The sequence below is a fragment of the Drosophila mauritiana genome, chromosome 3R, assembly GCF_004382145.1.
Source record: "Drosophila mauritiana strain mau12 chromosome 3R, ASM438214v1, whole genome shotgun sequence".
In the NCBI taxonomy this organism is placed as follows: Eukaryota; Metazoa; Arthropoda; class Insecta; order Diptera; family Drosophilidae; genus Drosophila; species Drosophila mauritiana.
Genome location: NC_046670.1, coordinates 21650481 through 21666904, shown reverse-complemented (window position 1 = coordinate 21666904; position 16424 = coordinate 21650481). Strand labels below are relative to the sequence as shown.

The window sequence follows — 16424 nt, the reverse complement described above, 5'->3', positions numbered from 1 at the left end:
TATAATGGTATAAAAAGTATTTATTTTAAATCTGACAGGTATTTTCTATCGGCATCGGTGCGGTCACGCTGTGTTAAACTATTTTTGGCAGGCACGGAATTTTTTCTCGCATAAATTGTTGAAATAAAATGACTCAAAAGTGCGAGACCACCAACTGCGGCAAGGATGCGACCCTGCAGTGTCCCACCTGCCTGAAGTTGGGCATCAAGGGCTCCTTTTTCTGCTCGCAGCCGTGCTTTAAAGGATTCTGGAAGGAGCACAAGGCGATTCATGCTCTTGCAGGTCAGTTTGAGAAATTCTTTTTCCTAATAAGTTGGATTGCAATGAAACCATGTTATGTTCTTCACTCAGCCGGTGCCTCGAACTCTGCCGAACAGGATGGAGCCTACAATCCATGGCCACAGTTCCGCTTCACCGGCAAGCTGCGCCCGTTCCCACAGACTCCCAAGCGAACAGTTCCGAACGCCATACAACGTCCGGACTACGCCGATCATCCAGCTGGACGTTCACTCTCGGAGGAAGCCCTCCGGGGCACCAAGATTAAGGTGCTGGACGACGAGGAGATCGAGGGCATGCGAGTGGCCGGCAGATTGGGCCGAGAATGCTTGGATGAGGGCGCCAAAGCCGTGGAGGTGGGCATCACCACCGACGAACTGGATCGTTTGGTCCACGAGGCCGCCATCGAGCGGGAGTGCTATCCGTCGCCCCTGAACTACTACAACTTCCCCAAGTCCTGTTGCACATCGGTCAACGAGGTGATTTGCCACGGCATCCCTGATCAGCGTCCTCTACAGGATGGAGATCTCTGTAACATCGATGTGACCGTCTATCATCGCGGCTTCCATGGCGATCTCAACGAGACCTTCTTCGTGGGCAATGTCTCGGAGAAGCACAAGAAGCTGGTGCAGGTCACCCACGAGGCGCTCAGCAAGGCCATTGAGTTCGTGCGTCCTGGGGAGAAGTATCGCGATATTGGCAACGTAATCCAAAAGTATGTTGCACCACATGGATTCAGCGTGGTGCGCAGCTATTGCGGTCACGGCATTCACCGTGTTTTCCACACAGCTCCCAATGTGCCTCACTATGCCAGTAAGTTTTCGAGCTGACTAAAAGTACTTTGAATATTATTAATGTCCTTACTTTGCAGAAAACTCTGCCGTAGGAGTAATGGCCCCTGGCCACTGCTTCACCATCGAGCCCATGATCTCCGTTGGCGTCCAGAAGGCTGAAACCTGGCCAGATGACTGGACTGCTGTTACCGCCGATGGCCTGTACTCCGCCCAGTTTGAGCAGACACTGCTGGTCAACGAAACCGGATGCGAGATTCTTACCAAGCGTCGCGAGAACAACGGACAGCCGTGGTTCATGGACAAGATGTGAGGGGCGACCAACTTGGGCTAATACATAACTTCTAGGGCTATCGATCAAGCTTTAATTTGTAATTTTACAATAAAATCTAGAGTTTCTATTCCCAAGTCCAGTTTGGATGGTTTCCATTGCGCCGTTCACTTCTCCAGAGGAGCATAGTTGAGCAGTTTCTCGATGAGATCCACGTGGCCCAGGAGCATGCGACGGCAGCAGTACCTCTTAAGACCCAATGCATCTAGGGCATCTCTGGGATTGGATTGTAACATATAGTATATATATTTTATGATGAAATGCGGCGTGGAAATACTTTCCCGCGTGACTTACCCTTCGGTGTATTCCGCTTGCAGGAGACCCAAATATGACTCCCACTTGTTGCCAATGACCTTGCCGCAGGTGAAACAACGGATTGGAATAATCATTTTGTATATCAGGCTATAATTCTTAGGCAATTCGCGAAAAATGTGCAATCACAACAATGTTTTTGGTAAAATGTGTTTTTACTTGGCCTAAGTGTGACCAGAGTGCAGTAGTATTTTTATCTCACCAGCATTGCAATGTATCGATAACACAAAAAATTATCGACATTCAAAAGGAACGCCAACGAATATTTGAATAAATTAATGGTTATTTTTATTAACTACCGACTGCTCGCTACTTGAATGCGTTTTTACAAATGAGTGTGTAAATAAATATGTTTGAACAGCGTCGAAGACTAAAAGTGCCTTAACTAATTACTGCTGGCCGTGAGATGCTCGCCGGCCACTTCGACGGAGGTGGATACCTCGAACAAATCTTTGGCTGACTCCTCGCTGTCGCCGTCGTTCTGACCCGCACTGGACACATCCTCCACCGTGCCCTTTTTCGCATCATCCGACCTCTTTTGTAGTCGCTATACGAGAAAAGTCTCAAATGTTATTTATACGGAAGGATGTCTTGTCTAATTTCACGTACCGATTCGGCGGCCTCCTCGTCGGGCACAAAGATGCGAAGTGGCGTGTTGGCGCCAAGTTGCTGCTGCACCAATCGCTGGTGCTCCTCGAATGCACTGGCTGCTGGATCCTGAGCCACCTGCTGCTGCTGCTGTTGCAGCTGCTGCGGCGGATGGTGCTGCACTGGTTGCTGCAACTGCTGTTGCTGCTGCTGCAGTTGCAAGAGCTGCAACTGGTGCTGCTGGTGTTGCTGCTGCAAGTGTTGCTCCTGTGCCTGGGCCTGCAGTTCCTCGAACTGCTGCTGTTGCTGCTGCTGGTACTGAGCCTGAGCCCTCAGCTCATCCAGATGCAACTGATGTTGCTGCTGCTGCTCCTGGGCCTGTGCCTTAAGCTCCTCCAGATGCAACTGCTGCTGCTTTTGCAGCTCAATGGCGGCTTGCTCTGTTTCCAGTTGCTGGCGACGTGCCTCCTCCTCTGCGTACGCCTGCAGCAATTGGGACGAGTCGTGGGCATGGCCATAGAAGTTGGACACCACGAAGCCGCCTTCCGGAACGGAGGCAGTGACCGCTGACGCCACATTGGGCAGGTGGAAGGAGGCCGTCTCGTAGGCACCCTCATTGGGATCACCCAGTGCCGGAGCGGCAATAAGAGCAGCGTATTGTGGCGCCGAATCAAGCACAGGATGGATGTTGTGATGTGGATCCTTGGCTGCCTGCAGTATCTGTCCATTGCTAGCCACCTCCTGGGTGAGATCGGCGTTCACGTAACCCGTTTCCACCACCGGTTCCGAGCTAGGCTTAAAGAGTTGCTGCTTGTGGGCCGAGTACAGTTGGTTGGACTGCGTCACCAGGTAGGTGGGATTGTAGATGGGAATGTGGGCAGCCGGAATGGCGGCGATAAAGGACTGGGACTGAACTGCCGGCTGGGCATACTGAATGGGATAGATCTCTGGCGCCGTTTGGGCTGCCGTCTGGGCTCCCACAATCTGAACCAATGGCTGGGCGGGCAGATGGTTGCTCTGGACGTCGGCGGGCAGCGGTTTGTTGTTGCTGGGCGTATTGAAGGATTCGGTGGCGGGGCGAATCTTGGTGGTGGGCAGCGAGGGATCCGGATCTGGGGCAAAGAGTTTCTGCGAACCCGAAATGGGATCGCGAATGGTTTGGTCATTGGTCTCGTCCTCATGCACACTGTACTTCGGTGGCAAATATGTCTGGGGACGGGCTGAGGAGGATGGTGTTTGGATCTGGGTCTGGGAAGGAGGCTTGTACAGGTAGGAGGTGTCAAGATGACCCTCCTCCACGTCCAGGTGATTGTCGGCCAGGTTCGGTGCGGGTACCGTGTAAATGGGTGCAAAGTGCTCGGTGTTGAAGTTGTTGTGCGTGTCCAGCTGTGGGGGATCAGCATGATTGGAGTTATGATATATGTTCAAAGGAGTTGGGGGCATGTGCAGTATAAGGATATCTTATGAGCAGAAAATTTTCAATGGACTCAACTTACCGGCAGATTCTGCAGCTCGCTGTAGCTCACAGCAGCGGGCTTCTCGTACTTAAAGGGTTTGTCGTATCCGAATGTGGGTTTCGTCTTGGGCTTCACATTGTTCAGTTTGATCTTCAGTGGTTTCCGTAGAGATCCAGCTGGCTTCAGGTACACGGGCGACGGACCACTCAGCTTCATGGGACGCGGTGGTCCGCGCAGGTGCTGATGCTGGTACTGATGTGGCACATGGATCAGCGGATGCGAGTGGAGATGGGCATGTGAATGGGCGTGCGACAGGACATGCGCAGGATGCACGGAGTGCGGATGGGCCAGATGGGCGGCATGGCTGTGCGCTCCATGTCCAGGACGACCCTTCAGTACCAAGGGCACCGGTTGATCGCTGCGTATTTGGACGACCAGCGTGCGCTGCTTCCCAGGCGCTCCAGCGGCTCCAGGACCTCCAGCTCCGATGGCGGGACGACTCAGCTGCTTGGAGCTCTTCGGTGGCCAGTTGGTGAAGACCAGCGGACGCTGCTCGCAGTTAGCCAGCGCCAGGAGCAGTGCGAACAGCAGGAATGGCTGGCGAGGATGGGATTGGAAAATGTCAAAAACCATTAAATCAAAAACTTAATTACGCGTACATACAGACATCGAACAAAACGCCGAAAGAAATAAAAACTTTCTAAGCCCGGCAAAGGCGAAGAGAAAAAGGGGCGGTGAGGAAGGAGGAGGGTCTTGTAATCGCTGGACAGCAACAAAACTGTAATGGCCTTAATTTGAACAAATTGGCGGTTTTCTAAAATTTTATCACGTCGCCTGCCATTGGCTACTTAACCAAAGCTGCTTAAGCAAACGAGCCAAACAAAGTAGCTTCGCATTTATAAAAATACATACATATATATATTTATACGGGTATGCCATAATACTTTGCCCATTTTCCCCGCTTCGATGGCTGATTAAACTTTCTGTCCACAATGCCGTAGAATGAAAGTGAAAAGTCCGGCATCGAAATGTCTTCGTTCTGTAATTTTTACTGTCGCATTGTTTACATTTCGGCGGGTATAATGCTTCACTGACTCATTTGGTGACACTTTCATTAATAGGCTTTTGGTGGGCTTTAGAAACTTACAGCCTACCTTATATGTTATATACTAGTATTTTGGATTTTTCATGATTTAATATATAGCTTAAGGGAATGGCTCTATTATTTTGGGTACAACACAGTAACGAAGAAATATGATGCTATTCTATGTTTAAGAAACTAATTGGCACCTAAAATGTCAAGGAAAATAATAATATTTTTATAGAAACATATATAGGAACCATCAAAATTAAATGCATGCCATTCCTCGAAAAGAATGAGTATGTGCCTCTCCAGCGTGGCTGACTTGGGTCTCTTTAGTCTGGTCGATGGAAGGGGAAGTGGGTAATTTGAGGCGGCCAGTGGACATGGCAATTTCACCTGGGCAGCGCACCAGCAGAGCTGGAGTCACTGGAGCCACCGGAGCGGCGGCAATGACAATGGCAATGCGGTGTGCCGTTAGCCAGACGTCAATCAAGAGGTGAAATGCCTAGGCGAGTCCAATACGTATAGTTATTGATTACGTGCTGCGTTTGCTTAAACGGATTGCCGATTGCAACTGAAACTGACTGCAGCGCCGGGGATCGGGGTAATTGCCACCAAATTGGTGGCTTATTGTTTATAGAGTGGTTAGTTAGTAAGTTAGTTAGTTTGTCGCCATTGCAACATGCATAATCACATGCAAATACCAGGGGCGGCCTGCTGGTGAATGAACTGCTGCCAGGAGACGGATGCCCGATGCCAAACACTGAAAAGTCTGGCAGGGAATGGCCCACGGCGACGGCGGCTAACTCGTTCAACGAAAGTCCAAATGGAATTCGCATGATTTCGGGTTTCCTTTTGGGCTTGGCCGGCAGTGCCATTGAACCTGACAAAGGATTTTTGCCAACGGCCTAGGCGGAACTATTGATCAGCGGGCTGTCGCCACAGCGACGACCATAAACAACGGTGTGGTTAACCCAAATTGCAACTCGAAATGCAACTTTTATTTTAGCGGCAAGCATTTTATTTTCAAGCCCGCTGCACATTGAGGCAGCCGCCTGTGCCTCACAGCTTGCAGTTTGCAACTCACAGTTTGCGATGCAATTGGTGCACGTAAAGCCATCCATTGTCTGGATCTTGGCGAAACTTGGCGCATCAAGTGCTCCCATTGCAAATGAAAGTGCTCGCTTTGCCGGCCACCTTGCAATTTGACAAATATTCCGACGACTTCAATTCAATTGAAGAAGCTACAGCTTCATTGTGCAGCGATTGTAATTGGCTTTGCTGGCGAAGGTGAAGGTGATACCAAATTTGAATGCCAATCTCAGTCTGAAGTCGTTGATCGCCGATGAGCAGAAGAAATGCCATTGCATTTGCAATGGAAATTAAAGCCAATCCATTATTGTTATGCTGTGCGCAGTGAGAGACTTTTTAATAACCGCTAATTGTGGCCAACAAACTCACAATCCCCGCGTGAATCACTTACCCTCATCTTCTTTTGGATTTGCTAGAGATTTTCGCTGTTTTATTGTCGGGTAGCTGGCTGGCTGGCTGGCTGATGGATCTGGTAGAGTGTAGAAAGCTCTGGGGCAAATGTCGAGCGACTTTTGGCTTCTTCTGCTACTCCAGCAGCAAATAGATGAAGATCAAAATGGCAATTAGGTATATAATCACGTCAATTAACTTCATGTCAGCGAGCGCCGTGGCGCTTTCTTCGATCTTAAACTGCACGCACAAAAGATTTGAAAAGAGTTTCGAATATGAATTCGAGGAGCAGCGACGTCCGCACCTGTTCAAGTCCCGAAGACAACTGAGTGTTAGTTGGTCGCTGGTGGCGGACAAAAACCATGTGCCCATCCGCTGGAGTTCCACTGGAATGGAGTGACGACTCGCATTGGAAGTGCGCACTGAAGAAAGTGGTCGGATTTTCTTGACTCTGGCGCCGAATGAAATACAAGAAAAAAATAAAAAAAATAATAAAAAGCCAACAAATAAAACTAGTTTGCAGTGGATAAAGCGCAGCACGCGACCAGCAGCTACATGAATTGCCAGCAAGTGGCCGATTAATCGCAACGAAAGTGTTTTCCCATTGACTGTTCTTGGCCGGCGAAAGAAAGGAGTGAAAGAGACGGCGCCAAACAAAAGACTTAGGCAGCGAACTTGTTGTCGTCTCAAGTCAGCACTCGCTCTTTACCTTAAAAAGCAATGCGGACCAGGCGCTCATGATCAAGAGATGGCCTCTCAATGCCGCCGTCTGTCACCTGTTGGCCCCACTTTTTAACTCTTTTTTTTTCGCTGAGGCAGCAAACAGGAGCAGAGCCGCCGATTGACATTACGAAATGAGGCAGGCACAGTGGGAAAAATAGCAGTAATTTTAAAGGGGAACCAAAAAATATTTTGGGAAGAAAAATTTCTTATTTTTAAAATTCATACTTTTTAATGTTTCCATTATTTTTCTGATATTTTTAAACTCATATTTAGCTGCAAAGTAACAAACACGGAAGGTCATATCTGGCTAAACTCGTTAAAGACTCAAACGAAGGCGTGAAAGCTTTTTCGAATTAGTTTTTGTACAGAAGTCAGCTCAATTGGAGGCTAAGGGTTTCGTAGAAAAGCTTGAGCTGTATTTTAAGCGATATTTAATGGTAATGTGACTTAATTCAGATGTGTCCCAAAAACGAATGGATGCATTTTCCATAACCAATGGATTCCGTAGGGTGGGCTTCACATTTCGGATGTACACCAATCGTTTTCCTTCGATGATAATGAGACATGCTTATGAAACGCTCCCCAATAATTGGTCGCATTTTATGCAAGGCGCGACATCCAATTTCTAAACGCAATTGGTCATTGGAATTTTATAACGCCCGGCCAGCCTTTTTTTGGGTCAGTATTTGGCGGCCCAAAGTTTTGGGCCATAAATCAAAATTTCACTTTCATAAAGCTGTCAGTTTGGTGGTAATTTCTTTGCTATTTTTTTCTGTATTTATATTTTATTTTGAAATATTATTTTTAACAAGGTTTTTTAAACATTAACAACATAATATTATTATTATACCTTTTATTTCATACATTTATCATTTCTTTTGCTTTTTTCTTTCGGTTGCGTTTTAGACAAATGTTTAAAATATGCATTTTTAGCTCTTTAATTTGTTATTTAAAATTTTGTTTATTTTTTGTTGTTTTTGCCTTTGCGGGACCGTTTTAAACTAAACTAATTTGTCATTTTATGCTTTCTGCTCTGATCTCGGTTTAGTTTACTTTAATTTCAATGTAAATTAATGATTTTTTTAATCGCCTTTTACGTTTTAGTTATGTCTACGTTTATGTTTTCCGTTGTGTAAATATACCTCATATAAATAGCGAGTAAAAACTAAAAAAATGTAACTACATTAATATGATTTCCATTGTTTTTTTTTTTTGGGTTTGTATTATTTATACAATTTATTTAGCACACATTGCCGGATGTGTATGTGTGCGTGTGCGGGTATCATGTGAAAGTGCTGCGAAATTATAAAAAATATTTTTTCGTTTTTCTTTTTTTTGCTTGGTTTTTAGTTGCTATTTGTTATGTTAATTATGATATCTTAATATCGTTATTCCTTAAAAAATGAACATTTCCGCCTTAAACCTGTAAAATTATCATATTAGTTTCGGTTTTCGTTTTGGTTTTTAGCTGCAAACGTTGATTCTATACAAAAAATCTAACTACAGTAAAATGCTGCATAGCTTCACATTTACGAGTATGATAATATATTTTATACGTTTTTTTTTTTGTTTTCATTTTTATTGACGAGTTTTCTACAAAAACCTTTGCACTTACGCTAGTTTATACGGCATTGAGTAGTTGTATGCGACATTATTAATATATATGCATGTAAATATATATTATTTGTTGAAAACAAAGCTGCTCGGAAGTGTTGAATTGAGCGAAGTGGAAAAATACACGAAGTTATTATCAATCATTAATAATCAATTAAGAATTGGGAAAGGCAGCTTTGTCAGCGTGTTTTTCATTTCTATATTTTTCGATTAATTTCCTTTGATTCAGAGAAGCTTTCTTTCGGATAGTTTCTGGTTTGCCTTGGTTGAGTATGTACTATATCTGCATTCGTTTTTATTTTTATTTCATTTATGTAGATCTGCTATAGCGTAAACATGATTTTATCAAGTTTCACAACATCGAGAGTTCATTTTTGTTCTTGTTGTTGGGTTCATCGCTGTTGAGTGTGTGTGTGTGTGTGTGAGTATCGGTGTGGTGTTGGTGTATAAGTGAGGTTTCTATAAATTTAATAACTAGTTTATTCATTTAAAAATTATGTTTAACTTTTGGGTTTTCGCTACGCCATCGCCTATTCATCGATTTTTGTTATTTCCTTTTATTATTAATTTTATTTTAGGATTGCAAATGCGTTTTGTTGTCGATTTAATAATAAGTTTATCATTAACAATATATGAACTGCTTGTCGCGATAACTAGTCGTCATAGTTTATGCTAAGCTATGCTATGCTCTCGATTCGTTAACATTTACACTTGACTATTACGTTAATCATTACCTTTACCTTTACCATTATCGTTACCTTTACCATTACCATTAAATTAAATGTACTTTAATGGAGTTTAAATGTTTCTCACATCGCACCGCTACATACACGTTTACATCAATTTCGAAGGCGCATAATATTCACATATTTTGTTTTTAATTTACGTTCTGGGTAAGTCTAGGCTGCACAAAATTCCACTACAAATCAATCATGAAACGAATTGGTAATTGGCTCTTTATTTTCGCTTATAAACGGTTATGTTTTACTCTTCGTATTAAATTTAAAAGCTCGAATTCGTTTTACTTAAATTTGTTATTCGCTAATCGTGTGTGAAAACAATCAAACAAAACAAATCCAGTGGTTGTTGCTATTCTGTGCCATTTTCTTGTTACGCTTCTTTGGTTTTCCCACTATTGATGAAATGCTGTTTGCTGATTTTTACTTTTTATTTCTTGTTGTGATCTCTACATTTAATGTGATTTCTATACGCTTTGGCAGTGTTTATCATTTGAACAAATTACAATTATGATCCGAAAACTCTTGCTTTGTGAACGGCAAAACGAAACAGCACAGGATAAACGGGTTAAACGATATCGTAGTCGAGATACTTTAGTCACTTATCATATTTACAGGCTATGTACAAAAATCAGAGCGTTCCTTTCGAAAGTTTCGAGCGCAAGTGCGTGAAGTTGGTAGAGAAGTTAGTACAGATGGTTATAGCCAGAAGTCGGAGTGGGAACTTAACGTTTTCGCCATTTGGTTACCGATTGTATCTATCAAAATTTGTTTAGAACACCACAGTTGCTGCTCGTAAATCGCTGGTAAAAAGCGCACACATTCACATACACTAAAAAATATTACTAACTACGTTTCATCAGCTTTCGTCGCACTCTATATATTCCGGCCTAGGTGTCCTCTATATTAAGTGGTATTCAATAATGATTTGAATGCGCTACTTACTATATTTTCTCAGGGCTTTCTGCCCTGCGAGTTTTTTGTTTTTTTTTTTGTGTGTAGAGATGTGAATGTTAGAAGTTGTTCAATTTAGAATTAGCAATTAGCAAATTTGACTTGTGTCGAGTGAAAAAGCTGAGACTCATCTAGTTAAGTGTAGTACTTTGCATATGGCTTAGTATTTGCCTCCAATCTTGCCTTGACTCGGCGATTCTTCGGTAGAAACAACCATGTTTTCTCTGGCTTTCATAAAAGTTCAGGTCGAGCCATATGGTATGTGTATTTGTTTTAGGCATACGAATAAGCTAGCAGATTGTTGGCTTTAAGGTGTTAGGTGTCGTTAATCGATATTTGTGTTTAGGTTTACATTAAAAGTTTAATGATTACAATATGCTTCGCTCTATATAAATCGTTTTGCGCATGCTCAGAAACTTCTAAATGCAGTTTTTGAATTTTAGCCTCATTGCCTTGTATCTGTATCTCGCTATCAGTATCTGTATCTCAGCCAAAAGCAATCCGCAATGCATTGTTTGCAGTGTTGTTTAATTGGTGTGTTCGATATAAATTGTTGCGTTGTGGCCGCATTCAGCGACTTAGAGATAGATTTTGAGACATGAGAGTACACAGATCGAGTAGACTTAGTTTGTAGTTTTTGGTAGTTTCTTGTTTTTCGCTCAGTGTTCCTTGTTTCCTTGTTTAATGTGTAGCTTACCTCACTAATGGTTCCCAATTGCTTACGTCACACCATTGAGATGGATTTTCGTTTAGAATTCAATTTTCAATTGTTTCTTATGCGATGATAGCGCCATGAAGTTAACTCAAAATGTAAACGAAAATTAGTGGTAAATGATTCTTAAATTTAAATGCAAATGTAAATGTTAATGTAAATGATAGTCGACAGCACTCATACGTAAATACATACCCATAAGTATAACTAATGATTGTTGCTTGGAGAACGAAATTGGGGTTGAACCAAGTGACAAAACCAACTTAAAAGTTAAATAATAATAAGAATATTTTATTGGGGCACACAATGTTGATAACAAAATAATAGGGATAAACAAGGATACAAAATCAACCAATGTAGTTGCAAGACTAAAATTATAGATATACAGAATATGATAATTTCAAGGTTCTAAAAAGGCATACGGAATGATGTGGGAAGCAATCAGTTGGCAGTTGAACGATGGATATCAGGGCTAAAGTTCTTGGTCCCCCGATCCGGATTAGCTTTTTATGTGTGCGGAGGCAGGCGGCATTGCCGTCGACGTTGATCTGGTGGCCAGTGGTTCCGGTTCCGGTTGTCTCTTGATTGTTAGTTGGGATGGACAAAATACACCGAGCCGCATGCCCCCACACACATAAAAGAGCAGAGCAGCGCATTTAATGGCACGCAAGTTATGGTCGTAATCTCTAACTTATTAACGCTTTTGATTTCACTTTTGTACACGGTACAATCGATTTACATACAAATATGTCTTTTTTTCGCTGCCGATTTGTTGTCGCCTTGTCGCGAGTATCAAATATCTTATGCCAATAGGTAGTTGTGGATGCGTTGCCACAAATGCGCTGCTCTGCCTTCGATTAGCTTCTCCATCGTTCAAATGTACGAATAAGGACCATCAGTTAAGGCGCTACACAGTAACAATCAAGAGTTATCATCCTTGTTGGAGCCGCCCCCACCGACCCCGGAACCCTGCGTGTTGGTGCCACGTCCGCCTGCAGGTGCTCGTACCGCTGGCGGCTTGTACTCCAGGCCCGGATCGAATTGCATTAAAACGAATACCTATGCAATGCACATTTTATATTGGACTGTTAATATATACTTGTAAAGAAACTCACCTGATCTGTTGGCAGTAGTGAAAAGTCATCGGGTGGGTTGGTTATTACATAACGTTTGCTGCTCGCATCACAACTGGAGCTGGTGTCCCTGAATCGGTATAGTCCGATGCATAGCATTCCGTACGACTTGAGGGCTGCCACAAACAGGTCCCCATACTTGCCGCACTCCCCAAACTGAGCCAACGGACCGTCGTACAGTGAGATTTGACCCACTCGACATCTATGGTGGAATAAACATTAGTCACAGATGATATTTAGGCAATTGCTCGTTAGAAGAAAGCTCGTTAATGGTGTTAAAACTAACTGATTCCGGCACCTACCTGTCTCTATTGCTCAGACTCTCCACAGTGCTGTAGCCTCCCCGGAGGCCAGCTCCCTCGGCCAGGATCAGTTCCAGCTCGGGCGTGGCGCCGCCCGTTATCAGTGAGCGGATCAGCGTTAAGGCGTTTTGATTGAAGTAAGTCTATACAGTTGGGGATCAATCGAAAGTATATACATATAACCAAACAAAACAGTGGTGCTATAAGGGGGCTTGACCCTTTCAATGACTAAAACAAGGACATTACCGTGGACATCAGCGAGTCTAACACACTCACAGCGAAGGCTGTGCCGCAGGCGAAAGGCTGCGTCAGATATAGTTCTGTATCTGGATCATCGTCGTCGTCTTGATCGAGAAACTGCACGTTACTATCATTGACCAGTTCTTTAAACGACAACCAACATGTGAAGCATTAGTAGAGCACACACTTAAACCGCATTCGGAGCAGAAAGCGGGTGAGCCTGGCCAGGACATAGGATGTACCCTCCAACCCAACAGACCCCCTAAAGTTCCCCCCATGCCACCTCCCACGTCCAAATCCTGGCCAGCCTCACAATCGTTCGGTCGTTCGCAAACTCGGCCAACTTAGTGCGATGCAGTTTACCTGTTATCATGGGCACATTGGCGCCATAGACCGAGCCCCTCCGCTGCAGCACAATGGGACTGCCGGCGGTGGCGCTCAGGTTGTCGAACTCCGGGCCGCGCTGGCTGAGCACACCGATCGTGTCGTCAAAGGTCATGGCCTTGATGTTCAGCGAGGCGAGGATCGCCTCCTTGTCGGCCAGCGTGGGATCGTCGTTGCTAGGAACTTTCGCCGACAGGATGCAGCACATATCACACAGATTGACGTTCACGGCCCGCAGGTCGGCACGGCTCAGCGGCGATCCGTTGAGCACCGAGATCTTGGGCAGGTTCTGCAGCATCTTCCACTCGCGCCGTATGTAGTCCACCGAGCCCACGATGACCACGTGCTTCAGCTCGTGGTAGTGGAAGTTGGACGCCCGCAGCGGCATCACCAGATTCCGCAGCCCGATCAGCGGCGAATCGGGATCGGCAAACAGGCACACGACCACGTGACCGTTCAGCACGGTCATGGCCGCCTGGTTGCGATCCTGTAGAGAAGTTGTGCAGGTTAACTTTCAACCCGCATCCTATGAGCACTGACTGCACTAGACTTACCAGTATGCAGTCTTCTAAGCTCTTTGCCGGACTCCAGTGGAACATGCCCGTCGAGTCGTACTTCATTTCGGTCTTCTCGAAATCAAAGTCCTTCGACTGGTCGTCCGCAATGCCGGCGGGCAAGGATACGCCGCCATTTTGATTCTGTGTGCCCGTGCCGGAACTGCGACTCGTCGGCCTAGACACAAGTAGATCGATAGGATAGAGATAGGAGTTAGCCATCGGGCGGTCTGTGCTGTAGCTGGATTCGATTCGATTCGATTCGATTCGATCATAATGGGTTTTACTTCGATTCAACTTTTGACTTGCATATGCAGATTATCAACCAATTCAATTCAAAAACAAACGCTACATCCAAATGCAAAGTGTTCATCGGAAACGCTACGAGTACGTGTTTCGTTCAATAAATGATGTGAATAGTTCAATACGAGTACGAGTACTTGGGGCATATTGAATTAAAATGTGATCTCAATATACGATAGTTAAAGATAGTTAAGAAGAGTTTTACGTTTACAAAGATAAATACACGGATAGTAAGATAGATAGAGAGTTAGAGAAGATCATGTGCTAATAACAAAAGTCTTCAAATGAATGCGAATAAGTATTTGAGAATAAATCAATATGTCACTACGCAAAATGCTCAACTGCTCCATCCGGCGGCGGTTGGGATGTTTGGATCAAAAACTTTATATACTATATAGGTGATCGGCTAACTCCCTCCAGGTGTTTCATTGTGATTCAGGTGCTCGGCATGCGCGAGGGAGCGGCCTTTGTTAATCCATAACCCCTCCGATCCGCCGAACTTGGCATTTTCATCTACAATACTTAATGTTGTGTCTTCTTAATTTTAAAAGAAAAACGTAAAAATATAAAATATATGGTACACAGGTGCAAGTCTTGATACAAAGATGAACACAGAAAAACACACACAACACTTAGATTGCAATTCAAGTTCGAATGATTCAGAGAAATAGATATAGAATGCAGGAGAAAAATGGGCGATTATTGAGCTTAATGTATGCTTTTGTGGTCTAGAACCAACATAGTTTTATGAGTTTCGAAGAAGAAGTTGAAATATTTGTTAGAAGTTTCGTAGTCTGCGCCAAAAGATTGCTACGCTTTTTAACTTATCTATTTTTTCAATATTGGTGGAAGTATCTTAAGTTTCCCTAAGGGAAATCCGTATGGTAAAACACTTTTCTTACATAAATATTTGCGTACAGTTAAAATATACACAAGACATTAGCACGGCAAATAAATCAGCAAAAGTAGAGTTAAAGAAGTTCTTAAAAAAAGCTGCTTCAAAGAATATTAAAAATTAGAACCCTTATGACTTAAACATTGAACCCAAAGTAAAGTTGTTACTTTTTAGTTTACTTTGAAGGGCAGATAGATGTTAGTAGACAGAATGCTTCAGAATGGAATGCGGTTAGTTATGCTGGGGATAGTTTAGATGGCAAAATAATCATGGGGCGCTCACACATACACACCAACATTTACAAACGCACAAACACATACGCACACAGACACAGAAGACAGCGACATGACAAAAAAAAACGCACAAATTTGTTTAAATTCATATTATGTTTAGTACGCGATTTTGATGGAATATGGCATAGCTTTCGATCAATCAATATCAATATCAATGTGTGTCAAACAAAATGCGCATAAGATGTAGTTAGATAAGTATTAACGAATACTAAGGTATAGTTTAAAAAAGGCTTTTGGCTTTTTTAGTTTCGATAGAGTTTGTAAGTTAAAAATCTAGGAAATTATGGACGCATACATGAGCTTTTTAACTTCGTAAGCAAGTTGATAGCCCGCATAAGGGTTAGCATCATTCTCTGGTGGCCTGAAACAAGATGTTGTTCGTTTTTATACATTTAGACTGGTTAAAAGTTAATAATTGGTTGATTGGTTTGTTTGTTGTTTGTTTGGGTTTTATTCGTTTTTCGAGAGTGCGCGAGTGGTTGAGTGGTTGAGCAGGTGAGTGAGAGACAGTTAGTTGAGGTGTTTCGATTAGTTGGTTAAAGAGCATTTACATATGTACGAGATACCTATTCATCCTTAGCCTTATCCTGACCATTTTGTTGTGTCAAATAAAACGTGTGTGGCAAACACAATAACCATAATTGAGTGTGACATAATCTCTCGTTCTTTTTTTTTTTTTTTTTTGTTCGATTGTAACGCAACGGAAAAGTGGAAAATCAAACTTGATGCAGCTGCAAACAGAGTTTTCCTAGTGGGTGTATTCATTGAGTTATCTTGCTGCTTGCTCTTGCTCGATTACCGACTTTGCTTTGCTATATATACTTGATTTGATAACAGAGTGCTGTTTAATGTGATCAAACTCTATAGTTAAGTAGATGGCCTGCTGTTCCCCCCATGTTAAATATAAAATATTTATTTATATGTACAGTCCCCGCGGGATAAGTGCGATTGGCTTACCTGTTGTACTGCGATGGCGATATCACTTGACCCTCCACCTGTCGGCTCACATTCACCGTCGGCTTCACCTTGTTCACCTGTTTTCCCGCCGCCGCAGCTGCCGCAGCCGCCGCTGCCGTGTTGTTCATGTGGTGCATGCCACCCGTGCCGTTGCCAGTGCCATTCGGCCGGCGCACATTGCGATTGAGTACTGTAATCACAAGAGATGGTTGCGCACATGAGAATGATATGTAGTCAATGCCATCGAAACTTACGATTCGTATCTTCTCTGTCACGAGTGATATCACCTGTGGCAGATTGGC

The 16424-nt window shown here is 43.7% G+C and overlaps 4 protein-coding genes across 47 annotated transcripts in view; 1 reads left to right on the top strand and 3 right to left on the bottom strand.

The window, feature by feature from the left end:
* The first annotated feature begins 54 nt into the window (after positions 1-54).
* LOC117146020 (methionine aminopeptidase 1) lies at positions 55-1480 on the top strand. The gene is made up of 3 exons (XM_033311951.1): positions 55-282; positions 352-1089; positions 1148-1480. The coding sequence occupies exons 1-3, from the start codon at positions 129-131 to the stop codon at positions 1378-1380; spliced, it is 1125 nt and encodes a 374-aa protein (XP_033167842.1). The 5' UTR covers positions 55-128; the 3' UTR covers positions 1381-1480.
* Positions 1413-1893, bottom strand: LOC117146021 (DNA-directed RNA polymerases I, II, and III subunit RPABC5). Its single transcript, XM_033311952.1, has 2 exons — positions 1693-1893; positions 1413-1614 (listed from the first exon to the last, which is right to left on the bottom strand). Exons 1-2 carry the CDS (start codon positions 1785-1787, stop codon positions 1506-1508), a joined length of 204 nt encoding a protein of 67 aa, XP_033167843.1. The 5' UTR covers positions 1788-1893; the 3' UTR covers positions 1413-1505.
* An 82-nt stretch (positions 1894-1975) lies between these two features.
* Positions 1976-6654, bottom strand: LOC117146019 (bromodomain-containing protein DDB_G0280777). Of its 2 annotated transcripts, none has more exons than XM_033311949.1 (4): positions 6323-6654; positions 3795-4352; positions 2320-3684; positions 1976-2257 (listed from the first exon to the last, which is right to left on the bottom strand). In XM_033311949.1, the coding sequence occupies exons 1-4, from the start codon at positions 6326-6328 to the stop codon at positions 2096-2098; spliced, it is 2091 nt and encodes a 696-aa protein (XP_033167840.1). In that variant the 5' UTR covers positions 6329-6654; the 3' UTR covers positions 1976-2095. The 2 variants fall into 2 exon arrangements, with proteins under 2 accessions (XP_033167840.1, XP_033167841.1); XM_033311950.1 differs by having other exon boundaries at positions 2320-3426.
* A 4677-nt stretch (positions 6655-11331) lies between these two features.
* LOC117143036 (calcium-activated potassium channel slowpoke) overlaps positions 11332-16424 on the bottom strand; it is a 43239-nt gene continuing 38146 nt past the window's right edge. For 18 of the 43 annotated variants that reach the window (XM_033307443.1, XM_033307435.1, XM_033307431.1 and 15 more), the window contains 9 exons: positions 16377-16409; positions 16123-16312; positions 15461-15526; positions 13675-13852; positions 13100-13607; positions 12743-12879; positions 12497-12639; positions 12177-12396; positions 11332-12120 (listed from right to left, as the gene is read on the bottom strand). In XM_033307443.1, the coding sequence (XP_033163334.1) occupies positions 11983-12120; positions 12177-12396; positions 12497-12639; positions 12743-12879; positions 13100-13607; positions 13675-13852; positions 15461-15526; positions 16123-16312; positions 16377-16409 (1613 nt within the window). In that variant the 3' untranslated portion in view covers positions 11332-11982. The remainder of the gene's footprint in view (positions 12121-12176; positions 12397-12496; positions 12640-12742; positions 12880-13099; positions 13608-13674; positions 13853-15460; positions 15527-16122; positions 16313-16376; positions 16410-16424) is intronic. The other 25 variants (XM_033307452.1, XM_033307469.1, XM_033307454.1 and 22 more) reach the window with 5 other exon arrangements.